The 16,669-nt window shown below is 53.8% G+C and overlaps 1 protein-coding gene across 5 annotated transcripts in view; it reads right to left on the reverse strand.

The window, feature by feature from the left end:
- The window catches only part of LOC126091235 (uncharacterized), a 133,416-nt gene that overhangs the window by 61,264 nt on the left and 55,483 nt on the right, over positions 1-16,669 (reverse strand). For all 5 annotated transcript variants that reach the window (XM_049907046.1, XM_049907048.1, XM_049907049.1 and 2 more), the window contains one exon: positions 8,106-8,297. In XM_049907046.1, coding sequence (XP_049763003.1) covers positions 8,106-8,297 — 192 coding nt within the window. The remainder of the gene's footprint in view (positions 1-8,105; positions 8,298-16,669) is intronic.

Raw genomic sequence — 16,669 nt, forward strand, 5'->3', positions numbered from 1 at the left:
AAGGGCCGAAGGAAGGGACAGCGAAGGGCCGAAGGAAGGGACAGCGAAGGGCCGAAGGAAGGGACAGCGAAGGGCCGAAGGAAGGGACAGCGAAGGGCCGAAGGAAGGGACAGCGAAGGGCCGAAGGAAGGGACAGCGAAGGGCCGAAGGAAGGGACAGCGAAGGGCCGAAGGAAGGGACAGCGAAGGGCCGAAGGAAGGGACAGCGAAGGGCCGAAGGAAGGGACAGCGAAGGGCCGAAGGAAGGGACAGCGAAGGCCCGAAGGAAGGGACAGCGAAGGGCCGAAGGAAGGGACAGCGAAGGGCCGAAGGAAGGGACAGCGAAGGGCCGAAGGAAGGGACAGCGAAGGGCCGAAGGAAGGGACAGCGAAGGGCCGAAGGAAGGGACAGCGAAGGGCCGAAGGAAGGGACACCGAAGGGCCGAAGGAAGGGACACCGAAGGGCCGAAGGAAGGGACACCGAAGGGCCGAAGGAAGGGACAGCGAAGGGCCGAAGGAAGGGACAGCGAAGGGCCGAAGGAAAGGACAGCGAAGGGCCGAAGGAAAGGACAGCGAAGGGCCGAAGGAAAGGACAGCGAAGGGCCGAAGGAAGAGAGGGGGAGGGGGGAAGGGATGGGGAGGGGCGGGGGAAGGGACAATGCAGTGTGTGGAAGGTTCAACAGGGAGTGGGGGGAATGTTCGATGGGTAGTTGGGGGGAGGATCGGCGGGGAGGATCGGCGGGGAGTGGGCGGGGAGGATCGGCGGGGAGGATCGGCGGGGAGGATCGGCGGGGAGGGTCGATGGGGAGTGGGCGGAGAGGGTCGATGGGGAGTGGGCGGAGAGGATCGACGGGGAGTGGGCGGGGAAGGTCGACGGGGAGTGGGCGGGGAGGGTCGACGGGGAGTGGGCGGGGAAGGTCGACGGGGAGTGGGCGGGGAGGGTCGACGGGGAGTGGGCGGGGAGGGTCGACGGGGAGTGGGCGGGGAGGGTCGACGGGGAGTGGGCGGGGAGGGTCGACGGGGAGTGGGCGGGGAGGGTCGACGGGGAGTGGGCGGGGAGGGTCGACGGGGAGTGGGCGGGGAGGGTCGACGGGGAGTGGGCGGGGAGGGTCGACGGGTAGTGGGCGGGGAGGGTCGACGGGTAGTGGGCGGGGAGGGTCGACGGGTAGTGGGCGGGGAGGGTCGACGGGTAGTGGGCGGGGAGGGTCGACGGGGAGTGGGGGGAATGTTCGATGGGTAGTTGGGGGGAGGATCGGCGGGGAGTGGGCGGGGAGGGTCGATCGGGAGTGGGCGGGAAGCGTCGACGGCGAGTGGGGGGGGAAGCGTCGACGGCGAGTGGGGGGGAAGCGTCGACGGCGAGTGGGGGGGAAGCGTCGACGGCGAGTGGGGGGGAAGCGTCGACGGCGAGTGGGGGGGAAGCGTCGACGGCGAGTGGGGGGGAAGCGTCGACGGCGAGTGGGGGGGAAGCGTCGACGGCGAGTGGGGGGGAAGCGTCGACGGCGAGTGGGGGGGAAGCGTCGACGGCGAGTGGGGGGGAAGCGTCGACGGCGAGTGGGGGGGAAGCGTCGACGGCGAGTGGGGGGGGAAGCGTCGACGGCGAGTGGGGGGGAAGCGTCGACGGCGAGTGGGGGGAAGCGTCGACGGCGAGTGGGGGGGAAGGGTCGAAGGCGAGTGGGGGGGAAGGGTCGAAGGCGAGTGGGGGGGAAGGGTCGACGGCGAGTGGGGGGGAAGGGTCGACGGCGAGTGGGGGGAAGGGTCGACGGCGAGTGGGGGGGAAGGGTCGACGGGGAGTGGGGGGGAAGGGTCGACGGGGAGTGGGGGGGAAGGGTCGACGGGGAGTGGCGGGGAAGGGTCGACAGGGAGTGGCGGGGAAGGGTCGACAGGGAGTGGCGGGGAAGGGTCGACAGGGAGTAGCGGGGAAGGGTCGACGGGGAGTGGGGGGGAAGGGTAAATGGGAAGGGTAAATGGGGAGTGCAAATATGTCAGTGGGTAGATGAGAGGGAGTAATGTAAGCACGGGTGGAGCAGTAGGAGCAGAGCAGTGATAAGTGGCATGGTGGTCCAGTGCAGGGCAGGGAAGTGATCCGTGGCGTGGTGGGCCAGGGCAGGGCAGTGATACGTGGCGTGGTGGGCCAGGGCAGGGCAGTGATACGTGGCGTGGTGGGCCAGGGCAGGGCAGTGATACGTGGCGTGGTGGGCCAGGGCAGGGCAGTGATACGTGGCGTGGTGGGCCAGGGCAGGGCAGTGATACGTGGCGTGGTGGGCCAGGGCAGGGCAGTGATACGTGGCGTGGTGGGCCAGCGCAGGGCAGTGATACGTGGCGTGGTGGGCCAGGGCAGGGCAGTGATAAGTGGCGTGGTGGGCCAGGGCAGGGCAGTGATAAGTGGCGTGGTGGGCCAGGGCAGGGCAGTGATACGTGGCGTGGTGGGCCAGGGCAGGGCAGTGATACGTGGCGTGGTGGGCCAGGGCAGGGCAGTGATACGTGGCGTGGTGGGCCAGGGCAGGGCAGTGATACGTGGCGTGGTGGGCCAGCGCAGGGCAGTGATACGTGGCGTGGTGGGCCAGGGCAGGGCAGTGATACGTGGCGTGGTGGGCCACGAAATAGCATTGATAAGTGACGTTGTGGGCCAGGCCAGGGTAGGGACAAGTGGCATGGTGTGTCAGGGCAGGGTTGGGAGAAGTGGCGTTGCTTTCAGGGCTTGGTGTGGTGGGCTTGGAGAAGAGGTGTGGGAGGCCAGGAGAAATGGTGTGGGAGGGTAGGGAGAAGTGGCGTGGCGGGATGATGCAGGGAGAACTGGTGGAGCAGGGAGAACTGGTGGAGCAGGGAGAACTGGTGGAGCAGGGAGAACTGGTGGAGCAGGGAGAACTGGTGGAGCAGGGAGAACTGATGGAGCACGGAGAAGTGATATGGCGGGGCGGCGCAGGGAGAACTGGTGCGAAAAATGGTGGGGCGAGAAGAAGTAGCGGAGCAAGAAGTGGTGGGGCGAGAAGAAGTAGCGGGGCAAGAAGTGGTGGGGCGAGAAGAAGTAGCGGGGCAAGAAGTGGTGGGGCGAGAAGAAGTAGCGGGGCAAGAAGTGGTGGGGCGAGAAGAAGTAGCGGGGCAAGAAGTGGTGGAGAGAGAAGAAGGTGGGAGGGCAAGAAGTGGTGGGGCGAGGAGAAGTGGTGGGGCGAGGAGAAGTGGTGGGGCGAGGAGAAGTGGTGGGGCGAGGAGAAGTGGTGGGGCGAGGAGAAGTGGTGGGGCGAGGAGAAGTGGTGGGGCGAGGAGAAGTGGTGGGGCGAGGAGAAGTGGTGGGGCGAGGAGAAGTGGTGGGGCGAGGAGAAGTGGTGGGGCGAGGAGAAGTGGTGGGGCGAGGAGAAGTGGTGGGGCGAGGAGAAGTGGTGGGGCGAGGAGAAGTGGTGGGGCGAGGAGAAGTGGTGGGGCGAGGAGAAGTGGTGGGGCGAGGAGAAGTGGTGGGGCGAGGAGAAGTGGTGGGGCGAGGAGAAGTGGTGGGGCGAGGAGAAGTGGTGGGGCGAGGAGAAGTGGTGGGGCGAGGAGAAGTGGTGGGGCGAGGAGAAGTGGTGGGGCGAGGAGAAGTGGTGGGGCGAGGAGAAGTGGAGGGGCGAGGAGAAGTGGAGGGGCGAGGAGAAGTGGAGGGGCGAGGAGAAGTGGTGGGGCGAGGAGAAGTGGTGGGGCGAGGAGAAGTGGTGGGGCGAGGAGAAGTGGTGGGGCGAGCGGAAATTGTGGGGCGAGCGGAAATTGGGGGGCGAGAGGAAATTGGGGGGCGAGAGGAAATTGGGGGGCGAGAAGAAATTGGGGGGGGGCGAGAAGAAATTGGGGGGGGCGAGAAGAAATTGGGGGGGCGAGAAGAAATTGGGGGGGGCGAGAAGAAATTGGGGGGGGCGAGAAGAAATTGGGGGGGGCGAGAAGAAATTGGGGGGGGCGAGAAGAAATTGGGGGGGGCGAGAAGAAATTGGGGGGGGCGAGAAGAAATTGGGGGGGCGAGAAGAAATTGGGGGGGCGAGAAGAAATTGGGGGGGCGAGAAGAAATTGGGGGGGCGAGAAGAAATTGGGGGGGCGAGAAGAAATTGGGGGGGCGAGAAGAAATTGGGGAGGCGAGAAGAAATTGGGGAGGCGAGAAGAAATTGGGGGGGCGAGAAGAAATTGGGGGGGGCGAGAAGAAATTGGGGGGCGAGAAGAAATTGGGGGGCGAGAAGAAATTGGGGGGGCGAGAAGAAATTGGGGGGGGGCGAGAAGAAATTGGGGGGGGGGGCGAGAAGAAATTGGGGGGGCGAGAAGAAATTGGGGGGGCGAGAAGAAATTGGGGGGGCGAGAAGAAATTGGGGGGGCGAGAAGATATTTGGGGGGCGAGAGAAATTGGGGGGCGATAAGAAATAGCGGGGCGACAAGAAATAGCGGGGCGAGAAGTGGTGAGGTGACAAGGAGGAGCAGGTCGAGAAGAAGGGGCGAGCTGAGGTGGAAGGGGTATGGAAGAATTGGCGGTGCACGGCAGAAGGGGGCACGAGGAACTGATGATGCAGGATGGGAGGGTACAAAGACAACTGGTGGTGCGGGATGGAAAGGGGCAGGGAGAAACTGGAGGGGCAAGGAGGGATGGAAAGAGGTGGGGGAAAGGTGGGGTGAAAGGATGCAAGAGTTATGGCACTGGGACTAAGGCAATAGAGGCAATGGTGAGGGCAAAGGGACTGTGTCAGCACAGGCAAGGGCGAGGCCAGAGGGACTGTGCCAGCACAGGTGGCAGGGCTGTGGGCAGGGCGAGGAGGTGGCGGGGCTGTGGGCAGGGCGAGGAGGTGGCGGGACTGTCGGCAGGGCGAGGAGGTGGCTTGGGTATGTGCAGGGCGTGGGCAGGGTGAGGCTGATGGGGACGTGGGCTGTGGCAAGGCTGATGGGGCGTGGGCGGGACGAGGTTGATTGGGGCGTGGGCGGGACGAGGTTTATTGGGGCGTGGGCGGGTTCGAATATGATGGGGCCGTGGGCGGGGCGGGGTTGATGGGGGCGTGGGTGGGGCGGGGTTGATGGGGGCGTGGGAGTGGCGGGGTTGATGGGAGCGTGGGCGCGGCGGTGTTGATGGGGGCGTGGGCGCGGGGGGTTGATGGGGGCGTGGGCGCGGGGGCGTTGATGGGGTCGTGGGCGCGGGGGCGTTGATGGGGTCGTGGGCGCGGGGGCGTTGATGGGGTCGTGGGCGGGGCGGGGTTGATGGGGGCGTGGGTACGGCAGGGTTGATGGGGGCAAAGGCGGGGAGGGTTGATGGGGCGTGGGTGCGGCGGGTTTGATGGGGGCGTGGGCGCGGCGGGGTTGATGGGGGCGTGGGCGGGGCGGGGTTGATGGGGGCGTGGGCGGGGCGGGGTTGATGGGGGCGTGGGCGGGGCGGGGTTGATGGGGGCGTGGGCGGGGCGGGGTTGATGGGGGCGTGGGCGGGGCGGGGTTGAGGGGGGCGTGGGCGCGGCGGGGGTTGATGGGGGCGTGGGAGCGGCGGGGTTGATGGGGGCGTGGGCGCGGCGGTGTTGATGGGGGCGTGGGCGCGGCGGTGTTGATGGGGGCGTGGGCGCGGTGGGTTGATGGGGGCGTGGACGCGGGGGCGTTGATGGGGGGGGTGGGCGCGGGGGTTGATGGGGCGAGGGCGCGGCAGGTTGATGGGGCGTGGGCGCGGCGGGTTTGATGGGGGCGTGGGCGCGGCGGGGTTGATGGGGGCGTGGGCGCGGCGGGGTTGATGGGGGCGTGGGCGCGGCGGGGTTGATGGGGGCGTGGGCGCGGCGGGGTTGATGGGGGCGTGGGCGCGGCGGGGTTGATGGGGGCGTGGGCGCGGCGGGGTCGATGGGGGCGTGGGAGGGTTGGGGTCGATGGTGGCGAGGGCGAGGTGGGGGGGGGTCGATAGGGGTGTGGGCGGGGCGGGGTTGAAGGGCGTGGGCGGGGCGGGGTTGATGGGTGCGTAGGCGGGGCGGGGTTGATGGGGGCGTCGGCGGGGCGGGGTTGATGGGGGCGTGGGCATGCCGGGGGGGTCGATAGGGGCGTGGGCGGGGCGGGGTCGATGGGGGCGTGGGCCGGGCGAGGTCGATGGGGGCGTGGGCCGGGCGAGGTCGATGGGGGCGTGGGCAGGGCGAGGTCGATGGGGGCGTGGGCAGGGCGAGGTCGATGGGGGCGTGGGCAGGGCGAGGTCGATGGGGGCGTGGGCAGGGCGAGGTCGATGGGGGCGTGGGCAGGGCGAGGTCGATGGGGGCGTGGGCAGGGCGAGGTCGATGGGGGCGTGGGCAGGGCGAGGCTGATGGGGGCGTGGGCAGGGCGAGGCTGATGGGGGCGTGGGCAGGGCGAGGCTGATGGGGGCGTGGGCAGGGCGAGGCTGATGGGGGCGTGGGCAGGGCGAGGCTGATGGGGGCGTGGGCAGGGCGAGGCTGATGGGGGCGTGGGCAGGGCGAGGCTGATGGGGGCGTGGGCAGGGCGAGGCTGATGGGGGCGTGGGCAGGGCGAGGCTGATGGGGGCGTGGGCAGGGCGAGGCTGATGGGGGCGTGGGCAGGGCGAGGCTGATGGGGGCGTGGGCAGTGCGAGGTTGTGGGGGCGTGGGCAGGGCGAGGTTGATGGGGGCGTGGGCAGGGCGAGGTTGATGGGGGCGTGGGCAGGGCGAGGTTGATGGGGGCGTGGGCAGGGCTAGGTTGATGGGGGCGTGGGCAGGGCTAGGTTGATGGGGGCGTGGGCAGGGCTATGTTGATGGGGGCGTGGGTTAGGGCGAGGTTGATGGGGGCGTGGGTGGGGTGATGGTGGCAGGGGCACGCATTGGTGTGCATGGGTGGAGGGGGCGAGCAAGGGCAGAGCATAGATGACAGGGGCAAGGGTGATGGGCATTCAGTGGGAGTGTGGGGAGAGCAGTGGAGTTTAGGGCAGAATGGGCATGGATGACAGTGTGGAAAGGCGGTGGGGGGGGGGGGGTGCAAAGACAACAGGGGACTAGGACAATGGTGACAGGGGGGCCAGGACAATGGTGTCAGGGGGGGGGGTCGAGGACAATGGTGACGGGGGGCGAGGGCAATGGTGACGGGGGGCGAGGGCAATGGTGACGGGGGGCGAGGGCAATGGTGACGGGGGGCGAGGGCAATGGCAGCAAGGGAGAGAACGCTTGGATCGATGGCATTGGATGGATGGATGGCGGGGGGGGGGGGGGGGGGGGAGAGCGGCAGGGACTATGACGTCAGAGGCAATGGTGGCAGAGGGGCACGAGTGGTGGGAAAGAGGGTGTCAGGGACGATAGCGCGGGGATCGGGGTCACGAGGGGTGGGAGCAAGGGCTAGGGCAGCGGGAGGTGAGGGTAGCTGGGTCAGGGAAAGTAGGAGGAGGGGTAGCAGCTGGGCAGCACAGTAGGGGTTGGGGTGTAGTGGCTTGGTAGTAGGATATAGGGTTGTGGTGGGGGTACAGGGTTGTGGTGGGGGTATAGATTTAAGAAAAGTTGTAGGGGTGTTTGGTGGGGTAGGTTGTGTAGAGTCAAGAAGGTGGTTAGGGGCACAAGGAGGTTTGATGGGTGTAGAGTCAACAAGGGGGGTATGTAGATGTAGAGGCAATGGGGTGTGATAGGATCTATGGTGGCAGGGGTAGGACCTACACTGGGGGTGTAGAGGCTATGGCAGTGGGAGTTATGGGTGAGGGGGTTAGGCGTAAGACAGTAGCTAGGAGCAGAGGGACAGGGACAGTATGTGCAGGGGCAGAGTGGTAGAAGCCAAGGGTCAGAAGGTGTGGGTGGGGGTGTGGATGGGGGTGGGGGTGTGGTTGGGGCCGGGGGGGGGGGGGGGGACGCAAGTTTGAATGGTAAGCTTCTATGTTCAACTTCAATGAATTGCAATTCAAGTAGTTATTTCATTCATTCCATTATTAGTCAGATGTATTTGTATGGTCAAATTACGATAATATAAATTAAGTTAAAAGTAGAAAACGGTACAATTATATGACCTGTCAGGAGTCCAACTATGACAGTCACAAATACCCACTCTTTTCATAAAATAATGTGTGGTCTGAAGTAATATAACAACTTAAAATTATCATCAGATCACATAGAAAATGTGTACTTACTTGCTCCATGCCACAATATCTAGGGTAAAATAATTTGCTTTAATACTTAATTATTTAAAGAAAGCAGATAAAACTCACGAGTTATCACTGTCTTCTTGTTTAGCACCAGCTGTACTTCCATAATGAATATTTACTGGCATTGACAATGCCATATGAGAGAGATTGAAAGGATCCTTTGAAACCGAGGCATAATGCATAACATCAGCTGTCATTTCATCAACTGGTTCTGGAAGTTGCTGTCTGTGTCTAAGCTGAATTTTTTCACTTGTTCTGTAAAGGGAAAAAAATATTTCATCAGTAATTCCTTTCCACTATAAGTGCCCAACAGAATGTTTTTTAATCCAACTTTAAACTATTCACACAAACGAATGATGGTAAATCAAATGCCAGAACATTCAAACAATAAATTACAACAAAATACCCTAGAAGACAGATATACTTCAGCAAATTATTGAATACGTTTATCTGACTTTTCTCTCTTAATGTTAGCCTCTTTGAAGTCCTAGTACTACAATCACGGTTTTTCACTATTTTTTGAGAAAATATAAATATTGGTAACTATAAATGGCATTAATGAATACATACACTGATGAGCCAAAACCTTATGACCATTGCCACCACAACATCGGATGCCGCTTGGTGGCATTGCAAGAACGAGACGCAGTAACAAAAGTTTGTAAGTGGATCAGACATGGACAGGTGATAACCCTAGCGAAGATATGGGCATCAAGTGGGGAAATTCACTGAGATAAGAGCAGATTATTATTACGCAGAGCCTCTGAATGAGTATCTTGAAAACAGTGAAGCTCGTCAAATGTGGCATCTACTGTGAGAGGTAGGAGGAACTGAAACTACCACTGGACGCTAAATCATTGCATGTGCACGGCTCTTCACAGAACATGAGGTTCGAAGACTTGTCTGCTCTATAAAGTATGATATTGGTGATCTGTGGCTTCTCTGCTGAAAGAGCACAATGCTGGTGCACACAGAAGTGTTTCGGAGCACATCATTATTTGTACATTGTTGAACATGGAGCTCCGCAGCAGACCACCTGTATGTGTTGACATGTTGACCCAACGACAAACTCAATTACGATTGCAGTCAGCATGGGACCATCAGGATTCAACCACCGATCAATGGAAACATGTCGGCTCTTCAGGCGAATCACATTTTTGCTACACTAGGTTGGTAGTTGTCTCCACAAAAATCATCATCAAGGTGAACAGCAGCTCGAAACGTACAGCATGTCATCGATGCAGGCTGGTGGGACCAATATTGTGCTATGGGAGAAATTCTCCTGCACTTGTATGGGACCTGTGGTAGTAATCGAAGACACACTGACAGCTGCGAATCATCTGCATCCCTTCATGCTTTACGTCTTTCCTGATGGCAATATCGCCTTTCAGAAGTACATTTGTCCATGTCTCGAAGATAGAACCATGCTACAGTTGTCTGAGGAGCATTATAGTGAACTGACATTGATGTCTCGGCTACCAAATTCACCCGATGTAAGTCATATTGAAGCCATCTGGGTCACTATCAGGTGCCATCACCATATATGCAAATCAGGAGCCTGTTATTTATTCAAGTTACACGACTTGTGCATGGACATCTAATTCCACATACCTCCACAAACCTACCAACAAACCGTCAGATCCCTGATACACAGAACTGGCGACGTCTTTCATTCCAAAGACGCACAAACAAGCTATTAGGCAGGTGGTTATACTGTTTTAGTTCATTAGTGTATACTGTTAAGCAGCAGTCAAAAAACTAGAGCTTCACAGAAAAGATCGCAAATCTGAATTGGTAGACGCTTGAAGGTACACGGCAATTATCCCACTAAAGTACTTACAATGTTTCAAGAACTGGCTTTCAATTATCTAGGTATTGCTGCAGTAGAGATTGTGATGGCAAGATTAGGATTAATAACAGCATTAATTACAGAGGCATTTCAACAGTCATTCTTCCTGTGCTCCATCACAAATGGAACAGGAAGAAGACTTAATAACTTGCTGGGACAATGGGAAGTACCCACTGTCATGCTCTTCACAGTGGTTTGCACAGTGTGGATGAAGAAGTTCAATACTATCCACACAATTCTGAAAATAAATAATAGAAGTATCAAGGAATATAGTAGAGCCCCCACCCCCTCGTATTCCTCCTGGTACGCATCGTTTGTACTTTGCTGCCTTTTCAGCACAAGCACTGGCGCTACTATTTACTCCTACACTTGTGTCATCTTCAAGAACGAAACATCTATCTTATGATAAGCCAAGTGGCAGGTCATTTATTTACATAAGAACAACAGAAGATACATATGAACAACAGAAGAGGCAAAATAAAATACTGCAATAAACCACAGCTGATTTGTTCAAATTCTTATTGCCTACTTCCATTTGATTGATATCGTGCAGTTAATACAGAGAATGGAATGGGCAAGTGGTTCTCTGCTGGAGGTGGATGGAGGGGCCATGTGTCAAAAGTTCTTTATTGTTATCTAGCACGCATGCAGTAAGCAGACAACAAGCATTTAACTTTGCACTCAGGAACACCAGTGTGGATGCACCCCTGTAAGCGCTTCTCAAAGAGTAAGTCCGGTAGCCAGCAACTTCGGTTATCAGTGCATGCTGTGCAGCTCGCTGTTACCAAGTCAGTATGGCATGACAGGTTCATGCCTTGGGTGTCCTGAGTGAGGTAGGCCAGTGGCTAGCTTAGTGGAGACAGCAGTAACATCCAGATGACAAACCCTGAACCAATCTCTGGGGTGATGCATCTAGCATCATAGGTCCCCAGTGGCATGGAACTGGGATGATCTCCATCCATCCTTTGGACCTGTGGCGGGCGGAGGACCTCCAGCTGACAGTGTCACGGAGATGGCAGCCAAGTGAAGGTGACATGATGGCTAGGCCATTAGGCAGCAGTCAATTTTCAGACCAGCAGCATCAATGACCAATGCATCACAAGAATGTCAGTGACTCCATAGCAGAGACTGACACACAATGGATGTCACTGCATAGCCCAACTGTATCAATGATCTACTAGGCTAGCCTAGAAGTATATATACACGAAAAGGGGGTTGTTAATTGGGAATAAAAGTACTCGTGAATACTTCAGTGCCTTTGAACCTTCTGGATATAACCAGAGAAATGGGTTGGTACTGAGGAATTTGTCAGTATGTTGAAATGCTGCTTCGGTTGACTGCAACCAATGCCTTGAATTTGGCAATGGGCTCCTGCCTGGACCTGTGCCATTACAATATGGAACTCATACAGGTCATCACTTCAGTCCAGATGCAGTGCCAAGGCAATGCAATGACTCAAGACCTTCCTGCAGACAGGTGGGCAAACATCTGGCACACAGACAGCCAGGCTGCAGCCTACACGACTGCAAATCAGAAATGTTTAATGCCACTACACTACAATACTGGTGATGATGAAATGCTATTATTGGAACTGGAAGAAACCTGAAATAAGTGATTTGTGAGACACAAACGTCTGCCAATAATAATGTTAAAGTCACAACGTGTCTCAGAGCATCGCTGTAATTATGAAATCTGAGACTTGTACATATGTGACAGAACAAACTAAAACAGTCTGTTGTAAACCAGTTGTTGGTCTCTCTAGCTGTCACTGAGCTGTCTGTAGAGCTGATTTTGCACTGTTGATTAGTGTGTTTTTGTCGTAAACAAAATTTTTGAACCAACCTTAAGGCCACTGAAAGGTAATTTCTGCACATTAAGATCAAGACTAGGCCCTGTACCAACTCTCTTGGGACACCACTTTACATTTACCCATTCTGAGGTTGAGTTCATCCCTGTGACACAAAATCAATGAGATTCTCTGTTATGAAGGTAAGACTTCAAACTTTGTCGATAGCACTACATTTCAGAAGCATCTATTTTCTTCTTGGACTTTGCATTCTACTTATCTGTGCTGTTTAACATCCATTTTCTTCATTTCTGTACAAGGCTACACTCCACACAAAAAATTTCCAAAATTAATTCCTTTATGTTGGGTGTTAAAAGTCTCTTTCTTTTTTGGAAACCTGTTCTTACTATTCGAAATTATCTTTTGTATCATCCTTACCTCTGCCAACAATCATTTTGCTTTCAGCAGATCAGAACTCATCTACTACTTTCTGCATCTCATTTCTCAATCTAATTCTCTTGCTAACTACATTTCATTACTCTTATTGATTTTCATCTCACAACCCCTTTGGAAGATGCTATACATGTCACTGAACTGCTCGTCCAAGTCCTATGGTGTTAGTGGCAAACCCCAAGTTTATTTCCCTCCGTCTAAACCAGGACGGCTCAACCCGTTGATCGCAATGGACCAGTGTCAATCTGCTTGGCTTCATGAGCTGATCTTTCATGATCTTTGTCCAAACTCTGTTTACAGAAGCTACTTCTGTAAAATACGTGTTTTTTGAAAATAAGTATTTTGCACATGTTATGAGAAGCTAAATCTGACAACATTGTCTTTGCCTCTTTCATGTTGTTGTCGTTGTGGTCTTCAGTCCTGAGACTGGTTTGATGCAGCTCTCCATGCTACTCTATCCTGTGCAAATTTCTTCATCTCCCAGTACCTACTGCAACCTACATCCTTCTGTATCTGCTTAGTGTATTCATCTCCTGGTCTCCCCCTACGATTTTTACCCTTCACGCTGCCCTCCAATACTAAATTGGTGATCCCTTGATGCCTCAGAACATGTCCTACCAAACAATCCCTTCTTCTGGTCAAGTTGTGCCACAAACTCCTCTTCTCCCCAATCCTATTCAGTACCTTCTCATTAGTTATGTGATCTACCCATCTAATCTTCAGCATTCTTCTGTAGCACCACATTTCGAAAGCTTCTATTCTCTTCTTGTCCAAACTATTTACCGTCCATGTTTCACTTCCATACATGGCTACACTCCATACAAATACTTTCAGAAATGACTTCCTGACACTTAAATCTATACTCGATGTTAAATGTTAACAAATTTCTCTTCTTCAGAAACGCTTTCCTTCCCATTGCCAGTCTACATTTTATATCCTCTCTACTTCGACCATCATCAGTTATTTTGCTCCCTAAATAGCAAAACTCCTTTACTACTTTAAGTGTCTCATTTCCTAATCTAATACCCTCAACATCACCCGACTTAATTCGACTACATTCCATTATCCTCGTTTTGCTTTTGTTGATGTTCATCTTATATCCTCCCTTCAAGACACCATCCATTCCGTTCAACTGTTCTTCCAAGTCCTTTGCTGTCTCTGACAGAATTACAATGTCATCGGCAAACCTCAAAGTTTTTATTTCTTCTCCATGGATTTTAATACCTACTCCAAATTTTTCTTTTGTTTCCTTTACTGCTTGCTCAATATACAGATTGAATAACATCGGGGAGAGGCTACCACCCTGTCTTACTCCCTTCCCAACCACTGCTTCCCTTTCATGTCCCTCGACTCTTATAACTGCCATCTGGTTTCTGTACTAATTGTAAATAGCCTTTCGCTCCCTGTATTTTACCCCTGCCACCTTTAGAATTTGAAAGAGAGTATTCCAGTCAACATTGTCAAAAGCTTTCTCTAAGTCTACAAATGCCAGAAACGTAGGTTTGCCTTTCCTTAATCTTTCTTCTAAGATAAGTCGTAAGGTCAGTACTGCTTCACGTGTTCCAACATTTCTACGGAATCCAAACTGATCTTCCCCGAGGTCGGCTTCTACCAGTTTTTCCATTTGTCTGTAAAGAATTTGCGTTAGTATTTTGCAGCTGTGACTTATTAAACTGATAGTTCGGTAATTTTCACATCTGTCAACGCCTGCTTTCTTTGGGATTGGAATTATTATATTCTTCTTGAAGTCTGAGGGTATTTCATCTGTTTCATACATCTTGCTCACCAGATGGTAGAATTTTGTCAGGACTGGCTCTCCCAAGGCCATCAGTAGTTCCAATGGAATGTTGTCTACTCCGGGGCCTTGTTTCGACTCAGGTCTTTCAGTGCTCTGTCAAACTCTTCACGCAGTATCATTTCTCCCATTTCATCTTCATCTACATCCTCTTCCATTTCCATAATATTGTCCTCAAGTACATCGCCCTTGTATAGACCCTCTATATACTCCTTCCACCTTTCTGCTTTCCCTTCTTTGCTTAGAACTGGCTTTCCATCTGAGCTCTTGATGTTCATACAAGTGGTTCTCTTATCTCCAAAGGTCTCTTTAATTTTCCTGTAGGCAGTATCTATCTTACCCCTAGTGAGATAAGCCTCTACATCCTTACATTTGTCCTCTAGCCATCCCTGCTTACCCATTTTGCACTTCCTGTCGATCTCATTTTTGAGACGTTTGTATTCCTTTTTGCCTGCTTCATTTACTGCATTTTTATATTTTCTCCTTTCATCAATTAAATTCAATATTTCTTCTGTTACCCAAGGATTTCTACTAGCCCTTGTCTTTTTACCTACTTGATCCTCTGCTGCCTACACTACTTCATCCCTCAAAGCTACCCATTCTTCTTCTACTGTATTTCTTTCCCCCATTCCTGTCAATTGTTCCCTTATGCTCTCCCTGAAACTCTGTACAACCTCTGTTTTAGTCAGGTTATCCAGGTCCCATCTCCTTAAATTCCCACCTTTTTGCAGTTTCTTCAGTTTTTATCTGCAGGTCATAACCAATAGATTGTGGTCAGAGTCCACATCTGCCACTGGAAATGTCTTACAATTTAAAATCTGGTTCCTAAATCTCTGTCTTACCATTATATAATCTATCTGATACCTTCTAGTATCTCCAGGGTTCTTCCATGTATACAACCTTCTATCATGATTCTTAAACCTAGTGTTAGCTATGATTAAGTTGTGCTCTGTGCAAAATTCTACCAGGCGTCTCCCTCTTTCATTTCTTAGCCCCAATCCATATTCACCTACTACGTTTCCTTCTCTCCCTTTTCCTACACTCGAATTCCAGTCACCCATGACTATTAAATTTTCGTCTCCCTTCACTATCTGAATAATTTCTTTTATTTCATCAAACATTTCTTCAATTTCTTCGTCATCAGCAGAGATAGTTGGCATATAAACTTGTACTACTGTAGTAGGTGTGGGCTTTGTATCTATCTTGGCCACAATAATGCGTTCACTATGCTAATTGTAGTAGCTTACCCGCGTTCCTATTTTCCTATTCATTATTAAACCTACTCCTGCATTACCCCTATTTGACTTTGTATTTATAACCCTGTATTCAGCTGACCAAAAGTCTTGTTCCTCCTGCCACCAAACTTCACTAATTCCCACTATATGTAACTTTAACCTATCCATTTCCCTTTTTAAATTTTCTAACCTACCTGCCCGGTTAAGGGATCTGACATTCCACGCTCCGATCCATAGAACGCCAGTTTTCTTTCTCCTGATAACGACATCCTCTTGAGTAGTCCCCGCCCGGAGATCCGAATGGGGGACTATTTTACCTCTGGAATATTTTACCCAAGAGGACGCCATCATCATTTAATCTTACAGTAAAGCTACATGCCCTCGGGAAAAATTACGGCTGTAGTTTCCCCTTGCTTTCAGCCGTTCACAGTACCAGCACAGCAAGGCTATTTTGGTTATTGTTACAAGGCCAGATCAGTCAATCACCCAGACTGTTGCCCTTGCGACTACTGAAAAGGCTGCTGCCCCTCTTCAGGAACCACACGTTTGTCTGGCCTCTCAACAGATACCCCTCCGTTGTGGTTGTACCTACGATACGGCCACATCTACATCTACATCTACATCCATACTCCGCAAGCCACCTGACGGTGTGTGGCGGAGGGTACCTTGAGTACCTCTATCGGTTCTCCCTTCTATTCCAGTCTCGTATTGTTCGTGGAAAGAAGGATTGTCGGTATGCCTCTGTGTGGGCTCTAATCTCTCTGATTTTATCCTCATGGTCTCTTCGCGAGATATACGTAGGAGGGAGCAATATACTGCTTGACTCTTCGGTGAAGGTATGTTCTCAAAACTTTGGCAAAAGCCCGTACCGAGCTACTGAGCGTCTCTCCTGCAGAGTCTTCCACTGGAGTTTATCTATCATCTCCGTAACGCTTTCGCGATTACTAAATGATCCTGTAACGAAGTGCGCTGCTCTCCGTTGGATCTTCTCTATATCTTCTATCAACCCTATCTGGTATGGATCCCACACTGCTGAGCAGTATTCAAGCAGTGGGCGAACAAGCGTACTGTAACCTACTTCCTTTGTTTTCGGATTGCATTCTGTATCGCTGAGGCACGCAAGCCTCCCCACCAACGGCAAAGTCAATGGTTCATGGGGGGTGGGGGGGATGCCTCTTTCATCTCCATCTGAATTTCACTGCCTTTAACACTCACACCAAGCAACAGCCTTTCCTCCTGCTTGGTAAGATTACCACTCACAAACTTGGCACTTTGTGAGTGAGGGTTGCAGGGAAAGCATTCAGCATTTGCTGTGTCAGGAGGTGCAGTGGGCAGGAAGGTGGTCTGGTGGGAGAGGGCAGGGTGGGGTGGGGTGGGGAGGGGCGGGTTGGGGGTGGAGGAAAGGAAGCAGCTCTGCTCCAGTAGGCAACACAAACTTCTGTGTTTGATCTTACATGAACGAACAATATGAATGACAGAGGTGGCAATGCGTAAAATACTTTGTGTTAT

This window comes from Schistocerca cancellata, chromosome 1, assembly GCF_023864275.1.
Source record: "Schistocerca cancellata isolate TAMUIC-IGC-003103 chromosome 1, iqSchCanc2.1, whole genome shotgun sequence".
In the NCBI taxonomy this organism is placed as follows: Eukaryota; Metazoa; Arthropoda; class Insecta; order Orthoptera; family Acrididae; genus Schistocerca; species Schistocerca cancellata.